Source organism: Cervus elaphus, chromosome 19 (genome assembly GCF_910594005.1).
Source record: "Cervus elaphus chromosome 19, mCerEla1.1, whole genome shotgun sequence".
Classification (NCBI taxonomy): Eukaryota; Metazoa; Chordata; class Mammalia; order Artiodactyla; family Cervidae; genus Cervus; species Cervus elaphus.
Window position 1 is genome coordinate 52,439,876 of NC_057833.1, and position 20,403 is coordinate 52,460,278.

Here is a 20,403-nt window from a genome sequence, read left to right on the forward strand (position 1 = left end):
TCATTTGCATTTGTTAAGATTTGATTTATGGTCTATTAGTCATTACGTGCTTGAAAAGAATGTGTATTCTCTACCAGTTGAATGAAAAAAAATCTACATACTTTCATTAAACTGAGCTTATTAACTGTATAGTTAAAATCTCTACCCATACTAAATTTTTATCCACTTATCCTCTGGATAAAATCATCTATTATGATTATGCATTTCAGTTTCCCCAATAATTTTTATTAATTTTTAATAAAATTGATATATTTGGGGAATATGACAAATGTACAAATTCATTTGTATACAAATGACTCATTTGAAAGACCCTGATGCTGGGAAAGATTGAAGGTGGGAGGAGAAGGGGACGACAGAGGATGAGATGGTTGGATGGCATCACTGATTCAATGGACATGAGTTTGAGTCAACTCTGGGAGTTGGTGATAGACAGGGAGGCCTGGCATGCAGCAGTCCATGGGGTCTTAAAGAGTCAGACACGACTGAGCAACTGAACTGACTGACTGATACGCATTCAGAATTATTATATTTTTCAGGTTAGTTGTTCCTTTTATTCTTTGTTTAATATACTTTTACTTTCAACAAAATGTTTTGCCTTAAAGTTTGATTTAACATACATAGCTATGCCAGCCTCCCTCCTATTAAAAAAGGTTGATTTTGAGATCTTATTCTTTATAGGCTTTTATAGCTACAGATTTCTAAGCACTGATTATAAGCATCATCCCATAAGTTTTGGTGTATTGTGGTTCTGTTTTCATTCATCTTTGCATGTATCCTAATTTTCTTTCTGATTTCTTCTTTATCCATTGGTTATTTAGGCGTGCCTTTTAATATCTATATGTTTGTGAATTTCCTGAATTTCTTCTATTATTGATTTCTAATTTCATCCCATTGTGTTTGGAGAACATGCTTTATATGATTTTAGCCCTATTAAATTGATTATTTTATGGCTTCAAATGCCTTTTATTCAAAACATCTTCAATGTCCATTATTCAAGTTAGAAAGTTTTCAGTACAAAGTTCTTAATTTTCTTAGTTAATTCCTAAACACTTTATATTTTTCATTGAGAGGTTCTTATTTTGTTATGTTTCTTTTTTATTGGTTTGAGAAGTGCTATAAATTTTGTATGCTAACCATGTAGCTAGAAAATTTGCTTAGCTGACATTTGAAATGTGAGTTTATACACCTGCTGCCATTAAAAGTGGATGACCCTTAGAGGCTGTTGACCTTTTAAAAAGTCAAAGGTAGTTTTTGGAAGAGGGAATTTTGAAGTCTCATTGGCCATCTATGGGTCTGGAAAGGCCTCTCCAGCAAGTCACAGGGCTGATTGTATAGTACTGAGCTATATTTGGGGGAAACTCCCTAGTTTTTACAATATTTACATGGAAATCAAAGTCACTCTGGGCCAAATGTTTGGGTTAAAAACAGACAAATGAAAGAGCATGCAAGAAGATCCTTTTTCTATACTATCTGATGTTTATTAGTACTTGGATCAGAGAAACCCAAAGTGCACCATAATGGAGGGGTTCTGGAATTCCAGGCTGTCCTGTGCACTATAGACTGCAAAGCTCCAGCTTGTCACACTGAAGCAGGTCTGCCCAGGAAATAAACCTACACCTGGATCAGCAAAGACTCTAAGAGAAGAATTCTATTCTAACTGGGCCTTGTCGGTGAGAGATACTGATACAGAGAATAGAAGGAAGAGTTGGTGATGTCATCCTCATCGGGAAAACTGTACAGTTCCATGATTTGGGTGATATCAAATGCATCAGAGTACAAAGCAGGAACTGAGGCCACTAGCCTCTCCAATTGAGGATCTTGCATTTGGACATCACTTGTAGGAATCTCCATGATCATAGAGTCCCCTGCCCAGGGGGAAGGGTCTAAGGACTGAGGTGAGAGGGAGTTATAGGAATCTGAAACTGCAAGGAGAAAAGAATGAGGGCTGGTTGATGCTGTGGGCACATCCTTGGCTGGAAGGACCTGGCTTGGTGGCTTTGGTGATTGCTGCTCTTGCTGCTGCTGCTGCTTCTTCATTTTGAACCGCCGGTTCCTGAACCAAATCTGGAGTCAGGGAAGAGAGGAAATTATGATCTGTTACTGCAGAAGGGGTTTGAGGCTTCTCCTGAGTCAAAAAATTCAGATTGTAACTCTCATGTTCTCTCCAAGTCACTATGATACTGAGTTCTGAAAGAGCAGAGGTAGGTACCAATGAAGTCAATAGTAACATTGAGGGATCTGGGCTGGGCCCCAGGAGGAAAAAGAAACAAAGAAAGGAAGTATTTTTCAGAGGTTGTGCTGGGAGCTCAGAGAAAAGGTCCTGAACTCAAGAGAAGCAAGGGAGAGTTGCAGAATTTGAACTGAAGGATATTCAAGGATTATTTTAGAAGGCCTCTACAGTGAGATATTAAGAAGAGGTGGCAAGAATACATAGAACTGTACAAAAAGGATCTTCATGACCCAGATAATCACAATAGTGTGATCACTCACTTAGAGCCAGACATCCTGGAATGTAAAGTCAAGTGGGCCTTAGGAAGCATCACTACAAACAAAGCTAGTGGAGGTTAAGGAATTCCAGTTGAGTTATTTCAAATCCTAAAAGATGATGCTGTGAAAGTGCTGCACTCAATATGTCAGCAAATTTGGAAAACTCAGCAGTGGCCACAGGACTGGAAAAGATCAGTTTTCATTCCAATCCAAAAGAAAGGAAATGCCAAAGAATGCTCAAACTACCTCACAGTTGCACTCATCTCACATGCTAGTAAAGTAATGCTCAAAATTCTTCAAGCAAGGCTTCAACAGTAATGTGAACCATGAACTTCCATATGTTCAAGCTGGATTTAGAAAAGGCAGAGGAACCAGAGATCAAATTGCTAACATCCGCTGGATTATTGAAAAAGCAAGAGAGTTCCAGAAAAACATCTATTTCTGCTTTATTGACTATGCCAAAGTCTTTGACTGTGTGGATCACAGCAAACTGTGGAAAATTCTTCAAGAGATGGGAATACCAGACCACCTGGCCTGCCTCTTGAGAAACCTGTATGCAGGTCAGGAAGCATGGAACAACAGACTGGTTCCAAATAGGAAAAGGAGTACATCAAGGCTGTATATCGTAACCCTGCTTATTTAACTTATATGCAGAGTACATCATGAGAAATGCTGGGCTGGATGAAGCACAAGCTGGAATCAAGATTGCCGGGAGAAACATCTATAACCTGATATGCAGATGACACCACCCTTATGGCAGAAAGTGAAAAGGAACTAAAAAGCCTCTTGATGAAAATGAAAGAGGAGAGTGAAAAAGTTGGCTTAGAGCTCAGCATTCAGAAAACTAAGATCATGGCATCTGGTCTCATCACTTCATGGCAAATAGATGGGGAAACTGGAAATAGTGGCTGACTTTATTTTGGGGGGCTCCAAAATCACTGCAGATGGTAATTGCAGCCATGAAATCAAAAGATGCTTGCCCCTTGGAAGGAAAGTTATGACCAACCTAGGTAGCATATTTAAAAGCAGAGACATTACTTTGCCAACAAATGTCCGTCTAGTCAAGGCTATGGTTTTTCCAGTAGTCATGTATGGATGTGAGAGTTGGACCATAAAGAAAGCTGAGTGCCAAAGAATTGATGCTTCTGAACTGTGGTGTTGGAGAAGACTCTTGCGAGTCCCTTGGACTGCAAGGAGATCCAACCAGTCCATCCTAAAGGAGATCAGTCCTGGGTGTTCATTGGAAGGACTGACGCTGAAGCTGAAACTCCAATACTCTGTCCACCTGCTGTGAAGAGCATTGGAAAGATGCTGGGAAAGATTGAGGACAGGAGGAGAAGGGGACAACAGAGGATGAGATGGTTGGATGGCATCACTGACTCAATGGACATGGGTTTAGGTAAACTCTGGGAGTTGGTGATGGACAGTGAGGCCTGGGGTGCTGCAGACCATGGGGTCACAAAGAGTCGGACACAACTGAGCAACTGAACCGAACTGAACAGTGAACAATATTGTAACAAAAATTTGGGGGCTCAGCAGACTCAAAGGTTGTAGTTGTCTATTGACAATGTTGTGATAAATGATTGCAGAGTTTTGCTAGAGAAGACCCTAAATGAGAGTCTGTCTGGATGACAGTATTTCTCTAATGTGAATTCTGTCGTGCCTCTGGAGTTCCAATTCCAGTGATACTATGCATTATCTCTGTAACCCAATCACTTTGCTCCCAAACCTCAGTTTTCCTCATCTTTTAAACTAGAAGATAATAAAGCCAACATATGTATTAATAGAGTGTGTACAGCTCAATACTAGCACAGTCAGTTCAGTCAGTTCAGTTGCTCAGTCGTGTCCGACTCTTTGCGAGCCCATGAATCGCAGCACGCCAGGCCTCCCTGTCCATCACAAACTCCCGGAGCTTACTCAAACTCATGCCCATCGAGTTGGTGATGCCATCCAGCCATCTCATCCTCAGTCATCCCCTTCTCCTCCTGCCCCAAATCCCTCCCAGCATCAGGGTCTTTTCCAATGAGCCAACACTTCGCATGAGGTGGCCAAAATATTGGAGTTTCAGCTTCAGCATCAGTCCTTTTTAATATGCTTTTTAATATGCTATCTAGGTTGGTCATAACTTTCCTTTCAAGGAGTAAGCGTCTTTTAATTTCATGGCTGCAGTCACCATCTGCAATGATTTTGGAGCCCCAAAAAATAAAGTCTGACACTGTTTCCACTGTCTCCCCATCTATTTCCCATGACGTAATGGGACCAGATGCCATGATCTTAGTTTTCTGAATGTTAAGCTTTAAGCCAACTTTTTCATTCTCCTCTTTCACTTTCATCAAGACACACACACAGTAGGGACTGAATAAATGAAGTGTTACTACTACTGTTTTCCGGAGGGAATTTCCAGGCTGAATAGTAGGATGTTATTTAAATGAGGGTTCAAAGCACATCTCCAATCATCAGACAGACCTTTACTGTTGATTCCGGTAGATTGAGTTTTAAAGCAAGTTCTCTCTGGAGGTTTTTATCTGGAAACATGTTGCAGCTAAACAGAGCCTCCAACTCCTTATACTGTGTGTGTGTGAACGAGGTGCGTTCATGACTCTTCTTCCATTTTGCTGTGGAGTAAGAGATAGAGAGGAGGTGGTCACATAACACAATTCCCTTCTAACTCAAATCCCCCGGAACACCACCGCTGTGAATTTCCTATGACTTCTCTCCCCCTCAACCAGGCTTGGAATCCAGATTAAGTAAGTTCCCTGGTCTTGATTCTAGGAGGCTGTCCTGTGAAATTTAGTTTGTTCCTGTTGGAAAATGTTACCTCTTTAATTTTCTGTGTACTCAGTTCTGCCTATCCTGCCCAACCTCAGGGCAGTGAACAGTGGTCTCCCTTGTCTTCTTTCTCACACTTTGATTCTTTTAGAAACTGAGAAGGAACCTCATGTTTCCTACCCCTGAATATATAATACATCCTTCAAAATGGTTTCTTCTTTTTATTTATTTAGCAGAAACCCAGTCTATCTCATCTGGAAAACGGGATTTTTCTTCTCTAGGCTTTATGAAGCTCTATTCACTCCTCTGGGAAGAGGTTCATAGAAATGAGACATAACTAAAGATGTGGAGACAATAGAAAAACTATGTAATATTTTTTTAAATGGCAAAGGAGAGAAGGAAATTTTCTAAGAAAACATGATTTAAAAAATTTGCTGAAAAAGAGAAAGTGTTGCAGACACTGAATAGACTAATAACAACCGCCCCGAAACATAGGTAAGTTCTAGCATTCAAGCCAATGCTGTGGTAGTTTTCCTGTTATATGCCTGTTTCAGTACAAGGAGGAAACCTTCACTTGGGTCTCACTTCTGTATTTGAAGTTCCTAACATCAGTACTAAAATCAGACAAGGATAAACACTATCAATAAAACTACAAGACTAATACCACTTATGAACACACATGGAAATACCTTTTATAAACATATATTTAATATAATCACATATTTGTTGTTGTTTTGTTGTTTAGTCACTAAGTCGTGTCTGACGCCTCTGTGATCCCATGGATTGTAGCCCACCAGGCTCCTCTGTCCATGGGATTTCCCAGGCAAGAATATTGGAGGGGGTTGCCACTTCCTTTCCCAGGGGATCTTCAATCTTTCTGACCCAGAGATGGAAGCTGAGTCTCCTGCACTGGCAGGCAGATTTTTTACCATTGAGCCACCAAGGAAGCACAATCACATATATAAATGTACATATGCCTAAACTTACAGTATCTAATTTAATTTTAAAGTTCATATACAAGTATTTTAAATCAAATATATAAAATATTGGGCTTCCTAGTTGACACTAGTAGTAAAGAGTCCACCTTCCAATGCAGGAGATGCAGGAGACCTGGGTTTGGTCCCTGGGGTGGAAAGACCATCTGGAATGGGAAACGGCAACCCTCTCCAGTATTCTCCTGGAAAATTCCATAGACAGAGGAGCCTGGCAGGCCATAGTCCATGGACCTGCAAAGAGTCAAACATGACTGAGCATAGCACAGCATATAAAATATTTATAAATATTTATTTTTCTACTCACAATTTACGAAACTATTCAAACTGTTTGCATTTACCTTAAATAGCCATATCTTCATTGACACTCTGATCCTATTAATTAAAATAGTGTAGTTTTACCAGGCACATAGTCTTTACTTTGAAATAAATTTTTTGTGATACAGCACTCTTGTAATGTGTTTATGAAATTCTATTACTAGAAACTTCATTTTAAGTTGCAAGAAACATATAATATTAAGAGAATATTAAGAGAACCCCACATTCATCCTGTAGGGTATATCTGATCTCTACAACTTACTAGTTACCATATTCTTTAAAACAAGAAAATGTTTTGTTCATGTATTTGGGTAAGTCATGTGTGGAAATATTTCAAGATTGAAACCGTCTTTGTTCCCCAGCCACTTAATTACTCTCTAGAGCTGTTCTGTATAGTACTGTAGCCACCACTCAACACAGCTATCAAACACATAAATGTACCTAGCTCAACCAAGGTACTGAATTTTTAATTTTATTGAATTTTAGTTTAACTTTATTTTTTTTTCTCTTTTGAATTTTAGTTTAACTTTAAATGCTGATATTTAATCCAGTTATTGGGAAACTTTGTAGTATGCTTAGAACAGCTTGCATATGTGAATATACTCTTTCAACTGTAAATTTTATGAACTCTATATGCAGAGTAAGTATTTCTGATGAAAATTTAGTGTTTAGATTGTGATATGCCAGTAAGTACAAATTATTCACTAGATTTCAAAGTTTTGATATGAACAAAAGAATGTAACTATCTCATTTGACTACATTTTGTCCGTTTAGCAAATAGATGTTATGGGTTAAGATGTGACATCTTATATATATAAAATCAGATTTTTAATTATGTATTAAAAATAAAAGTAAAGGCTTTAAATTTATTATCTCTGTATATTAAACACATATAAAAGTAAATTAAATTAAAAGCTCATAGGTGATAAAATGGAAAAGATTAACCTTTGTGTGTATGTTTAACTTTTTACATACTCTTAAATTATTATCAGCTTGTTCTGTGTTTTTTGTAATGTTATCCCTTTTAGTAAGGCTATAACATTTTTTTTGCCTGAAAGATTTATGCCTATATCTTAGTGTAATAATCAAATTCTTCTGAAAACTCCTTTCTGGTATTTATCAAATGGATCTTAGAGCTGTTGATTGTGGCTTCCCAATTATCTGTGCACAAAGATTCAGAAGGAAGATACCAGGTAATTATCAGGGCTTAAGACAAGGAGGAAACCACCACCCCCTCCCCAAACATAAATAAGCATACACTGTAAAGTTCAGCAGACATTCTGAGAAAAGCCATCTGGGAAAAAATGCTTTTAGACCTACAAAAGTTGAAATAATCCATCACCAGCCAATCTGTACTATAGGATATGTTATAGGTCATCCTTTACACAGAAGGAAAATGTCATCTATCTGAAAGGACTTGTATCTGGAATATACATCTCAAAATAAGACAACAAATATTCTGATTAAAAATCCTATAATTCTAGTTAATAGATTTGAATAAGCTTTTCAGCAAAGATGTATAAATGGACATGCGGAAGAATGTAGAGAAATTGGAATGTTTGTACAACGGAAACTGCAGGTTGGACTGTGAAATGATAGTCACTTTGAAAAACTATCTGGTAATTTCTTCCTAGGAATCTACCCAAGGGAATAAGAACATTTACCTATGCAAAGATGTATACCCAACTCTTCATAGCAGCATTGTTCATAACTGCCATGTTGCTAACAATCCAAATCTCCTTACTGAATGAATACACTACACAAACTGTGTATTCATCCAATGGAATGCCATTCGGCAATAGAAGTAATGGATCACTGATGCATTTTACAATTTGAATGAACCTCAAAATCACTAGGCTAAAGAGATACATATTTGCTGAGACTGAATGATAGACTCATGAAATTATACTATTCTGTCCTTATTTTATTTTTTTGGCTACACTGCACAACTTGTAGAATCTTGATTCCCCAACCAGGGATTGAAACCAGGCCGCAGCAGTGAAAGCACCAAAACCTAATCCCTAGACCACCAGGGAACTCCTCTCTGTTTTTGTTTACATTCAAAATTTTCTATATAGTAAAATGTTAAATAAATAAGCAAAATGTAATATTCAGTGATTATTTTTTCCAAAAGGAAATGGATTCATCCTGAGATGCAACCATTATGAGCAGGAACTATGCTTGTTAAGGTAAGTGCTGCAAGTGAAGTGGAGCTTGTTGTTCATTCGCTCAGTTGTGTTCAACTCTTTGTGACCCCATGCACAGCAGTATGCTAGTCCCTGTCCTTCTGTCCTTCACTATCTCCTGGAGTTTGCGCAAACTCATGTCGATTGATTTGGTGATGCCATCCAACCATCTTATCCTCTGTCGCCCCCTTCTCCTCCTGCCCTCTTATCTTTTCCCAGTGTCAGGGTCTTCTCCAATGAGTCAGCTCTTCGCATCACGTGGCCAAAGTATTGGAGCTTCAGCTTCAGCATCAGTCCTTCCAATGAATATTCAGGGATGATTTCCTTTAGGATTGACTGGCTTGATCTCCTTGCAGTTCAAGGGACTTTCAAACATCTTCTCCACATCACAGTTTGAAAGTATTGATTCTTTGGTGTTCAGCCTTTCTTATGGTCCAGCTCTCCTATCTGTACATGACCAATGGAAAAACTATAGCTTTGACTATATAGACCTTTGTCAGCAAAGTCGTGTCTCTGCTTTTTAATATGCTGGTTAGGTTTGTCATAGTTTTTCTTCCAAGGAGCAAGCATCTTTTAATTTCATGGCTGCAGCCACCATCCACACTGATTTTGGAGCCCAAGAAAATAAAGTCTGTCACTGTTTCCATTTTTTCTCCATTTGCCATGAAGTGATGGGACCAAATGCCATGATCTTAATTTTCTGAATGTTAAGTTTTAAGCCAGCTTTTACACTCTCCTCTCACTTTCATCAAGAGGCTCTTTAGTTCCTCTTCACTTTCTGCCATAAGGGTGGTGTCATCTGCATATCTGAGGTTGTTGATATTTCTCCTGGCAATCTTGATCCCAGCTTGTGCTTCACCCAGCCCTGCATTTCACATGATGTACTCTGTGTAGAAGTTAAATAAGCAGGGTGACAATATACAGCTTTGATGCACTCCTTTCCCAATTTGGAACCAGTCCATTATTCCATGTCCGGTTCTAACTGTTGCTTCTTGACCTGCATACAGGTTTCTCAGAAGGCAGGGAAGGTGGTCTGGTCTTCCCATCTCTTGAAGAATTTTCCATTTTGTTGTGATCTACACAATCAAAGGCTTTGGCATAGACAATAAAGCAGAAGTAGATGTTTTTCTGGAACTCTCTTGCTTTTTCTATGATCCGACAGATATTGGAAATTTTATCTCTGGTTCTTCTGCCTTTTCTAAATCCAGCTTTTACATCTGTAAGTTCTTGCTTCACATACTGTTGAAGCCTAACTTGAAGGATTTTGAGCATTACCTTGCTGGCATGTAAAATGGGAGCAACTGTGTGGTAGTTTGAACATTCTTTGGCATTGCCCTTCTTTGGGATTGAAATGAAAATGGACCTTTTCCAGTTTGTGGCCACTGTCATTTTCCAAATTTGCTGTTATATTGAGTGCAGTACTTTAATAGTAGACATTTTGTTACAAAGTGTAGTTTTCTAGGAATGTGATCACAGACTAGTTCAACTCTTCACCTTAATCAATAAACGGAATGATCTGAATGTCTATTTATAATAAGAATTGTAATGTATTACATGAATGTATTAATTTAAGTCATTACTACACATAAAACAATAATCCATACCACATCACATGTACCACATTAATGTTTTATTAATTTTGTTATTGTAGAATATTTGTCAGTAAAAATGATGTCTTTGCTTGAAGTTCAAGCTACTTTAACATGGACTATGTAACTTCATCACATTTCTGATAATTAGTTCATTGCCCATGACTCTACTGATCTTTTATAACAATCAACCTACTCAGCATATCAAGCATAAATTAGGAAAGTATTGCCAGTTAATTAGCTAAATGGTTTTATAGAAAACAATTCTTCTATAAGATTTATTGCATGTGGCATGAGTGTGCACACACACACACACACACTGATATATATAAGACAGATGACTGATAGAGACCTACTGTACAGCACAGGGAACCCTATCCTATATTCTGTGATAACCTATATGAGAAAAGACTCTAAAAAAGAATAAATATATGTATAACTAAATAATTTTGCTGTACACCTGAAACTAATACAGTATTGTAAATCAACTATACTCCAATAAAATTAAATATTTTTAAAAATCTAATATGTTGAGGGAAAGGGGTTGCATATCAAAAGTTTCTTTCTTCAAACAAATATTTGGTGGATTCCCACATGTCTACTGAAATAAAAACTAATTAATACTAAAAACAAAACCAAAAAACCACATTGCTCACTCCTATTTCCCAATATAATATGAACAGGAGGTATACTTTCTTTAAAACTAACAAATTTATACCTTTCACTTTCGAGGGCCCGGGTTTGATCCCTGGTCGGGGAGTTAAGATTCCACACGTCGCAGGTCGTGATGAAAAAAATCCTATGTACAATAACATAAAAATACATATTATAAAATGCCTAATACATTTTAATGAAATGTGTAAGGACTAGATGAAATAAGCTATAAAATTGTTTTAAAGAGCATAAATGATTTGAATAGTGACTAAACATTAAAAATGTCAACTTCCCCTTCCAAATAACCATATAATTTCATTTTAATCTTAATCAACATCTCAGTAGAAATCTTTACTGAGCTTGACAAGCTGATCCTGAAATTGAGAAGAGAGGGCAAACCTTGCCCAGAGTCAGGCTTCTAAACAAACCAGCCCTGGCAGCTACAGCAACAGGACAGACTTGGTGACAGAAGCCTCGACACAGAGGGAGCTCAAGGCTCTTGGCTGCAGGGGCCTGGGGACACTGTGTGAGGTACTAGCTCATACAAGTTTGCACTATGTGTGACTATAAGCTAGCAGTTCTTGGTTCAGGAGACGCTGGAAAATTGACTCTCACTGTACACTTTATTCAAGGAATTTTTATTGAAAATATAATCCTACAATAGAAGATTATTATAAAAAGCAAGTTAAAGTATTTAAGATGCAAAACAGTATACACTTGAAATCTTGGATAATATAGAAATAGGCCATTTACAGTGATGATAGATTTGTACATGAAACATGGACAAGGCTTTGCTTTATTTTATTCCTACACAGCACAGTTCACATTTAATGATACATAAGATCTGAGAGAACAGATTCTTTAAGTTAAAGACACTGATGATGTTCCAGAATTCTGGTTGGTAATAAATGTGACTTGGAAGATGACAGAGTTGTAAGAAAGGAACAAGTTGAAGTCTACCAAGAAAATGGAACAACTGCGTGTTGTTAGACTCCTCTGCAAAATAGAAAATAACTGTTAATGAGATATTTTATAACCTAGTGTGGCAAATTAGCAGGAAAACTCCACTGTCTGGGAAGGCCTGCAAAAAGTCTCCATGTTGTCAGCTTTAATAAGCTAAATGCATTGTAACTCTGAGCCAAGTCGGAAGAAATGTTGTCCAATACAACAGTGCTACCAGTTAGAGACTTCTTGAGTAGTATTGACATCTTTAACAATATTGTCTTCCAGTCAAGCACACAGAATGTCTTTCTGTGTATTTCTGTACTCTTTATTCTCTAACCTGGGAAAATATCAAGATTCAAAACTGAAGTATGGTTTCTACTGAATGCATATTGCTTTTCACCATCATAAAACATAAAAGGTGAAAAATCATCAGTAGAACCATTATAAGTCAGGGACTGTCTGTACATATTTCAGAACTCATCAAGATACAACTTTGACTAGGAAAACTTTAAAGTTGTTTACTTTGCTGCCTGAATAAAATGAGAGTTCTGTTACTAAGATACAATTTATAAAAATCAATCTGTGTATGTACACAACTACTCTCTCTCTATAAAATGATATTTTTCCCATTTACCCACAATATTGGACCACAATATTCTTGTGTGATATTGTGATGTGTAACACTATATATTTTAGTCTTTGTCCATGGCTCCTGGCTCACAACTCCCCAAATTCTTAGAATTTCCTAATCCATAAGAGCAATGGGAGCATCTTTTGTTATAATACTTTTGTTTTTTTTCCTCAGTTTTTGAAATTTCTCCAGAGCCATAAAGGTGAAATGAGTGCCTTGATATTTACATTAAGCTCCTTTCAACCACAACTGACTTCATGTTAATGAAGTGGCCTTAACTGATTTTGTTAATGAGGTGACTTTTGGAAATCTTCTAAAGATGGGGGACTAGTTGCCCGGGGAACCAACCCTGATTAGAGGACTGGAACTTTCAACCCTATTGATTTTTAGGGAGGGGAGAGGGGCTGGAGTTTGAATCAATCACCAATGGGCAGTGATTCAATCAATTAAGATTATGTGAGGAAGCTTCCATTAAAAAACCAAAGAGGATGGGAGGGTTCAGAGAGCCTCTAGGTTGATGAACCAGATCACATCCATAGGCTGCCTAGCCATATCTAAACTCATGAGCACAGAAGCTCTTTTGTTTGAGTCCTATGTATGTCTTCATACAGCTGTTGATTCTTATTCTTTAATATCCTTTGTAATAAAATGGTACTCAGGTAAGTAAACAGATTTCTTGAGTTCTCTGAGCCACTTTCAAGTTAATGAAACCCAAGGAAGGTGTCATGGGAACCTCTGATTTATAGCCAGTTGGTTAGAAGCACAGACAACTTAGTCTTGTGACTGAAGTAAGGGTAGTCTTATGGGACTAAGCTCTTAACCTATGGAATCTAATGCTTTCTCTGGGTAGATAGTGTCAGAGTTGAGTTGAATTGTAGGATACCCAGCTGGTGTCAGGAGAAACGTGGGAGAAAAAAACCTGCATAACACATTATCAGAAGTGTCAGGATTGTATTCTGCCTTGGAAGAGAAGCTTTCTATATTTTTCTTTCTCTTTGCTTCAGTCTTCTAGAAAAACATTCTCACTTGCTCTATATCTTGTGTTCTCAATTTATCTATCATAATTTGATTAGACATGGGCCAAAGGTACTTGATCTTGATGTGAAGTTTATAACTTCCCCCTTTATGATAGGAATAGTTTTTGAATATATTTTTGAAAAGATATATAAGAGATATAACAGGGAATTCCCTGGCTTCCCAGTGCTTAGGACTCTGCATTTCCACTGCAGGGTTCCCTGTTGGGGCCAAACAAACAAATGAACAAAACCCCATAACCAAGAGCACCAAAATCACAACTAGTTGTTGAACAGCCATAGACAGAAAGACACTGGAACCCACCGAGAAAAGATACCCCACATCCAAGGACAATGGAGAAACTCCACAAACTGGAGAACAATAATACCAAAGAAGTTCTCGCACCGTTGTGAAGGTTCTAAGCCCCACATCAGACTCTCCAGCTTGGGGATCAGCAAAAGTACTGAGAATTCCTAGGGAATCTGACTTTGAAGGCCGGTGAAATTTGATTACAGGACCTCCATAGGACTGGGGGAAACAAAGACTCCACTCTTGGAAGGCGCAAACAAACCTTGTGTGCACCAGGACCCAGAGGAAAGGAACAGTGACCCCATAGAACAGTGAGTCAGACCTACCTGTGAGTGTCTGAGGATCTCCTGCAGAGCTGTGGGTCAGCAATTGCCCACCATGTGGACAGGGGCACTGGCAGCAGCAGTCAGGTGTAAATCCTCTTGGAGGTTGCCAATGGCCATACCATAGAGCCTGTAGACTCCAGGCAAAATAACTAACAGGGAGGGAGTGCAACACACCCATCAGCAGACAATTGACTTAAAATTTTACTGAGCATGACCCTGCCTACCAGAGTAAGACCCAGTTATCCCCACAACCAGTCCCTCCCATCAGGAAGCTTGCACAAGCTTCATCCACCAGAGGGCACAAGGACTATAATCCCATAGCTTCCAGACCTAGTACCACAATCACAGAAAGCTAACCAAAATAAGAAATAGGATTAAAAAAAAAAAAAAAAAAGAAATAGGATTATGTCCCAGATGAAGGAACAAGATAAATCCTGGATAAATGGAATGGATAAATGACCTGGAAGGTGAAATGGTGGAAATCACTGTTGTAAAACAGAATATAGAAGAATGAAAAGAAATAAAGACAGCCTAAGAGAACTCTGGGACAACATTAAATGCACCAATATTCCCATTGTAGATGTCTCAGAAGAAGAGAGAGAGAACAACCCTGAAAAAAATATTTGAAGAGATAATAGCTGAAAACTTCCCCAACATGGGAAATGAAATAGTCAGCCAAGTCCAGGAAGCTCAGAGGGACCCAGGCAGGATAAACCCAAGGAGGAACACACCAAGACACATACTAATCAAACTGACAAAAATTAAAGACAAAGATAAGGTGTTAAAAGCAACAAGGGAAAAAAGACAAATAACATACAAGGGAAATGTCATAATGTTATCAACTGATTTCTCAACAGAAACTCTACAAACCAGAAGGGAATGGCACAATATATTCCAAGTGATGAAAGGGAAGATCCTACAACCAAGAGTACTCTACCCAGCAAGACTCTCCTTCAGATCTGATGACAAAATCAAAAGCTTTCCAGACAAAGTTAAGAGAATTCAGCACCACTAAACCAGTTTTACAACAAATGCTAAAAGAACTTCTCCAGGCAGGAAACACAAGAGGAGGAAAAGATCTACAAAAAAATAAACCCCAAACAATTAACGATTAACAAAATGATAATAGGATCACACATATAGATAATTACCTTAAATGTAAATGGATTAAAGGGCTTCCCTGGTGGCTCAGCTGGTAAAGAATCTGCCAGCAGTGCGGGGAAACCTGGGATCGATCCCTAGATTGGGAAGATCCCCTGAAGAAGGGAATGGCTACCCACTGCAGTATTCTGGCCTAGAGAATTCCATGGACTATAGAGTCTATGGGGTCGCAAAGGGCTGGACATGACTGAATGACTCTCACTTTCACTTTCTTTCAAATGGATTGAATGCACCATCAAAAGACATAGACTGGCTGGGAGGATACAAAAACAATACGCATACATATGTTGTCTACAAGAGACCCACCTCAGACCTACAGACGCTTACAGACTGAAAGTAAGGGGATGGGAGGAGATATTTCATGCAAATGGAAATCATAATAAAGCTGGCATAGCAATACTCATATGAGACAAAATAGAATTTAAAATGAAGACTGTTATAAGAAACAAAGATACTACATAATCATGAAAGGTTCAATCCAAGAAGAAGATATGACAATTATATATATATCCAACATAGGGGCACCTCAATATGTAAGGCAAATACTAACAAACATAAAGGGAGAAATTGACAGTAACACAACAATATTAGGGGACTTTAATATCCCACTTTCATCAATGGATAGATCAGACAGAAAATCAATAAGGAAACATAGACCTTAAGGAGAAATATCATATGAAATTCTTTATATTTGGATTCTAAAAAGAAATGATACAAATGAACTGACAAGACAGAAAGAAACTCACAGACTTAGAAAACAAACTTATGGTTGCCAGGGAGGGGAAGGAATAGTTAGGGCCCTACTTTCACTTCACTTGGGAAGATCACGTGAAAAAAAAGAAGTGAAAATTGCTAAGTTGTGTCCTACTCTTTGCGACCCCATGGACTATACAGTCCATGGAATTTTCCAGGCCAGAATACTGGAGTGGGTAGCTGTTCCCTTCTCCAGGAGATCTCCCCAACCCAGGGATCAAACCCAGATCTCCTGCACTGCAGATTCTTTACCAGCTGAGCCACAAGGGGAGCCCAAGAATACTGGAGTGGGTAGCCTATCCCTTTTCCAGAGGATCTTCCTGACCCAGGAATTGAACTGGGATCTCTGGCATTGTGGGTGGATTCTTTACAAACTGAGCTATCAGGGAAGCCCTATTGGGAAGATCAGGTACTCACTGTTATGGATACATGTATGTATATGTGTGGCTGAGTCCCTTTGCTGTTCACCTGAAACTACCATAACATTGTTAACTGGCTATACCTCAGAGTAAAATAAAGAGTTGAAAGTGAAAAACAAAAATAAGAAAAGATAAAATAAACAGCTATTTTAAAACAAATCCAAAATACGATTAGAGGGTCCCATGTAAAGAGGGCAACAGTGTAGGAGAGTTACACTCACTGGCACCAGCTGGTATCTGTGAATCATCCTGGAAGTTCGTGCTAGAATCATCCATGTAGACAAAAGGGTCTGGCTGGGGATTCTCTTGGACTATTTTGTTCATCAGGGGTGCTGACATCTGGCAAGGAAAGTCTTTATGAGAAAGAAGACACTGATGAAGTCATTCATTCACTATAAAGCAATGTTTTCAAGAGGACTAGGTTTACTGTAGCAATCTCAGACAAATAAGGTTAACCCCTGGGGTCTCCACCTCTGATATAAATGATTCACGTTTTATACCATAGAAAAATATTCCAGATGTATTAATCAAAAATGAAACTTTGGAAGTATTAAAAGAAAATGTGTGCCAAACCCTCAGAATGGGAGAAAATAATAGTAAATGAAACAACTGACAAAGGATTAATCTTCAAAATAAACTAGTAGTTCATTCAACTCAATACCAGAAAAATGAACAACCCAATCAAAAAGTGGGCAGAATACCTAAACAGACATTTCTCTAAAGACATACAGATAGCTAATCAACACATGAAAAGAATCTCAACACCACTCATTATTAGAGAAATTCAAATCAAAACTACAATGAGGTATCACCTCACACCAGTCAGAATGGCCATCATCAAACAATAAATGCTGGAGAGGGTGTGCAGAAAAGGAAACTTTCTTGCACTGTTGGTGGGAATGCAAATTGATACAACCACTACAGAAAACAGAATGGAGAATCCTTAAAAAACTAGGAGTAAAACTACCCAACATATGACCCAAAAGTCGCACTACTGGGCATATATCCTGAGGAAACCATAACTGAGAAAGACAGATGCACCCCAATGTTCATTGCAGCACTATTTATAATAGCTAGGACATGGAAGCAACCTAGATGTCAATCGATAGATGAATAGATAAAGAAGTTGTGGTACATATACATACTGGAATATTACTTAGCTGTAAAAGGGAATGCATTTGAGTCAGTTTGATGAGGTAGATGAACCAAGAGCCTATTTATACAGAGTAAAGTAAGTCAGAAAAAGACAAATACCATATATTAATGCATATATATGAAATCTAGAAAGATGGTACTGATGAACCTATCTGCAGGGCAGCAGTGGAGATGCGGACATAGAGAATAGACTTGTGGACTCATGGTCGGGGAAGGAGAGGGTGGGGCGAACACTGAAACATATGCATTACCATATGTAAAATTAGATAGCCAGTGGAAATTTACTGTATGATGCAGGAAGCTCAAATTCAGTGCTCTGTGATATCCTGGAGGGGTAGGATGGAGTGGGAGGTGAGACGGAGGTTCAAGAAGGAGGGGACTTACGTATACCTACGGCTGATTCATGTTGATATATGGCAGAAACCAACACAATATTATAAAACAATTATCCTCCAATTAAAAATAAACTCAGAAGACAGACAGTAGAACAAAATCTCTAAAGTACTGAGGTAAAAGAATTGCCAACTCATAATTGTATATCCAGAAAAATATCTTCCAGTGAAGGACTTTCCTGGCAGTCGAGTGGTTAAGACTTAGCCTTCCAATGCACAGGGTGCAGGTTTGATCCCTGGTAGGGTAGCTAAGATTCCACATGCCTCATGGCCAAAGAACCAAAGTGTAAAACAGAAGCAATATTGTAACAAATTCAATAAAGACTTTATAAATGGCCCACATTAAAAAAAAAATCTTAAAAAAAATGAAGGTGCAGTGATGACATTCTCAGATTAAGACAAACTGTCAGGTCTGCGGCTGTTTAGTCCTGCTCTTTAGAAATATTAAATCAAGTTCTTCAGGCTAAAGGGAAAATTAGAACTTTAGGAGTGAAGAGCCACAGAAATAGTAAATATCTGATTAATATAATAATATTTGGAGATGTTTTCCATGTCACACATTTAAATGCTTCATATACGTGATTCATTTAAACCTCAACAAACACATGGGGAGAAGTACAGTTGTTAGTATCCTCTTATAAATGAAGGAAAATTAAGATCTTAAAGTCTGTGCAGCTAGACAAACTGGAAAAGAAGGTTTTATTAATTCCTGTGTGCAGAATATAAATACCCACATACTTCCCCAGGAAGAGCATCTTGAGAGTCTACACTTTGTGCGTTCTAAGTTGCCTCAGTCATGTCTGACTCTTTGCAACCCCATGGACGGTAGCCTTCCAGACTCCTCTCTCCATGGAATTCTTCAGGTAAGAATACTGGCGTGGGTTGCCATTTCCTTCTCCAAGGGATCGTCCTGACTCAGGGATCGAACCCACATCTCTTGAGTCTCCTGCATTGGCAAGTGGGTTCTTTACTACTAGCGCCACATGGGAAGCCCAAGTCTACAGCTTAAACTGGCATATTAAACAAAGAAGCATAGGTTTCATCAGGGCTTCCCCTGGTGGCTCAGTGATAAAGAATCTGCCTGCCATTGAGGGAGATATGGGTTTGATTCTTGGGTCGGGAAGATCCCCTGGAGAAGAAAATGGCAACACACTCCAGTATTCTTGCCTGAAAAATGCCATGGACAGCACTTATTCAGCAAATATTTATTACCTGCCTTCTACAGTCTGTTCTTATCAGCCTGGTGATTCTGCAGTGAACAAAACATACAAAAACTGCTTCTATGATGGAGCTTCTTATGATGAACAGTCTAATGAGGACTTTTCAAAGTCCAAGCTAGCACAAACTGGGAAAGTATGCGAGCCCTGTGAAGCAGACACCAACCTTCATAACAAAGAGTCTCACATTTACTCCGAGTTTCAGAAAGCAATCAGATCACCTGATCTTCCCTCTGTCCTCAATTTACAATGCTCTATCAGTCCCCTCTAATGGGGATGGAGCTGAGTGATTTACATCTTTTTTTAAAAAATTATTTTATTTTTATTTTTGGCTGCACTGGTCTTCATTGCTGCCCGCAGGCTTTCTCTAGTTGCAGCGAGTGGGAGCTACTGTCTAGCTCCAATGCTTGGGCTTCTCATTGCTGTGGCTTTAGGCACAGGCTTTAGGCATGTGGGCTTCAGTAGTTATGGTTCCCTGGGCTCTAGAGCGAGGGTTCAGCAGTTGTGGTGCTTGGGTTTTGCTGTTCCACTGTATGTGAGACTGAACCCACATTCCTTGCATTGGAAGGCCAATTCCCAACCACTGTGCCACCAGGGAAGTTCCCGATTTGCATCGTTAATTTTGCTCCTTTGGTCTTTTAAATCCTTGTTGACCACTTAAACCCCACATTTTGTAGCCCTCCCCTCCACCCCTTCCCGTGCTCACCTGTCATGAACTCCCTTGGAGTGCCCAATTTCAAGCTGATTTATGTGCCTCTTTATGTAGTTCCTTAAGTGTGTCCTTAGGTGAAATACCCTGTATTTAAATCTAACCTGATACCATCAGACCCTTGCACCACCCAGACACATCCCTATTGTTCCATCCTTCATTCATTCAATCATTTATTTATTCAATAAAAGTCTGCTTAGAGACTAATTAACTGTTGCTGGAAATAGTCATTATTCTCTTTATACTCAGACACCCTACCTTTGACCAACCCTTTAAGCTGGCTCCTGTGTCCTTTGATATCACCATTTCCTTACTTTTACACTTCCATTATTTAAAGTTATAGGTCTGTCTCTTTAAAACAGCAGTTAAACTGGAGA

The 20,403-nt window shown here is 38.6% G+C and overlaps 1 protein-coding gene and 1 pseudogene across 1 annotated transcript; one reads left to right on the forward strand and one right to left on the reverse strand.

The window, feature by feature from the left end:
* Nucleotides 1–1,456: 1,456 nt before the first annotated feature.
* On the reverse strand, nucleotides 1,457–20,051 carry ARGFX (arginine-fifty homeobox). The gene is given in 5 exon segments (XM_043874402.1): nucleotides 1,457–1,650; nucleotides 1,653–2,064; nucleotides 4,954–5,102; nucleotides 11,060–11,140; nucleotides 20,024–20,051. Coding segments are annotated over 5 exon segments (807 nt in total). The 5' UTR covers nucleotides 20,031–20,051; the 3' UTR covers nucleotides 1,457–1,492.
* LOC122675519 lies at nucleotides 11,552–12,199 on the forward strand (annotated as a pseudogene).
* Nucleotides 20,052–20,403: the final 352 nt, after the last annotated feature.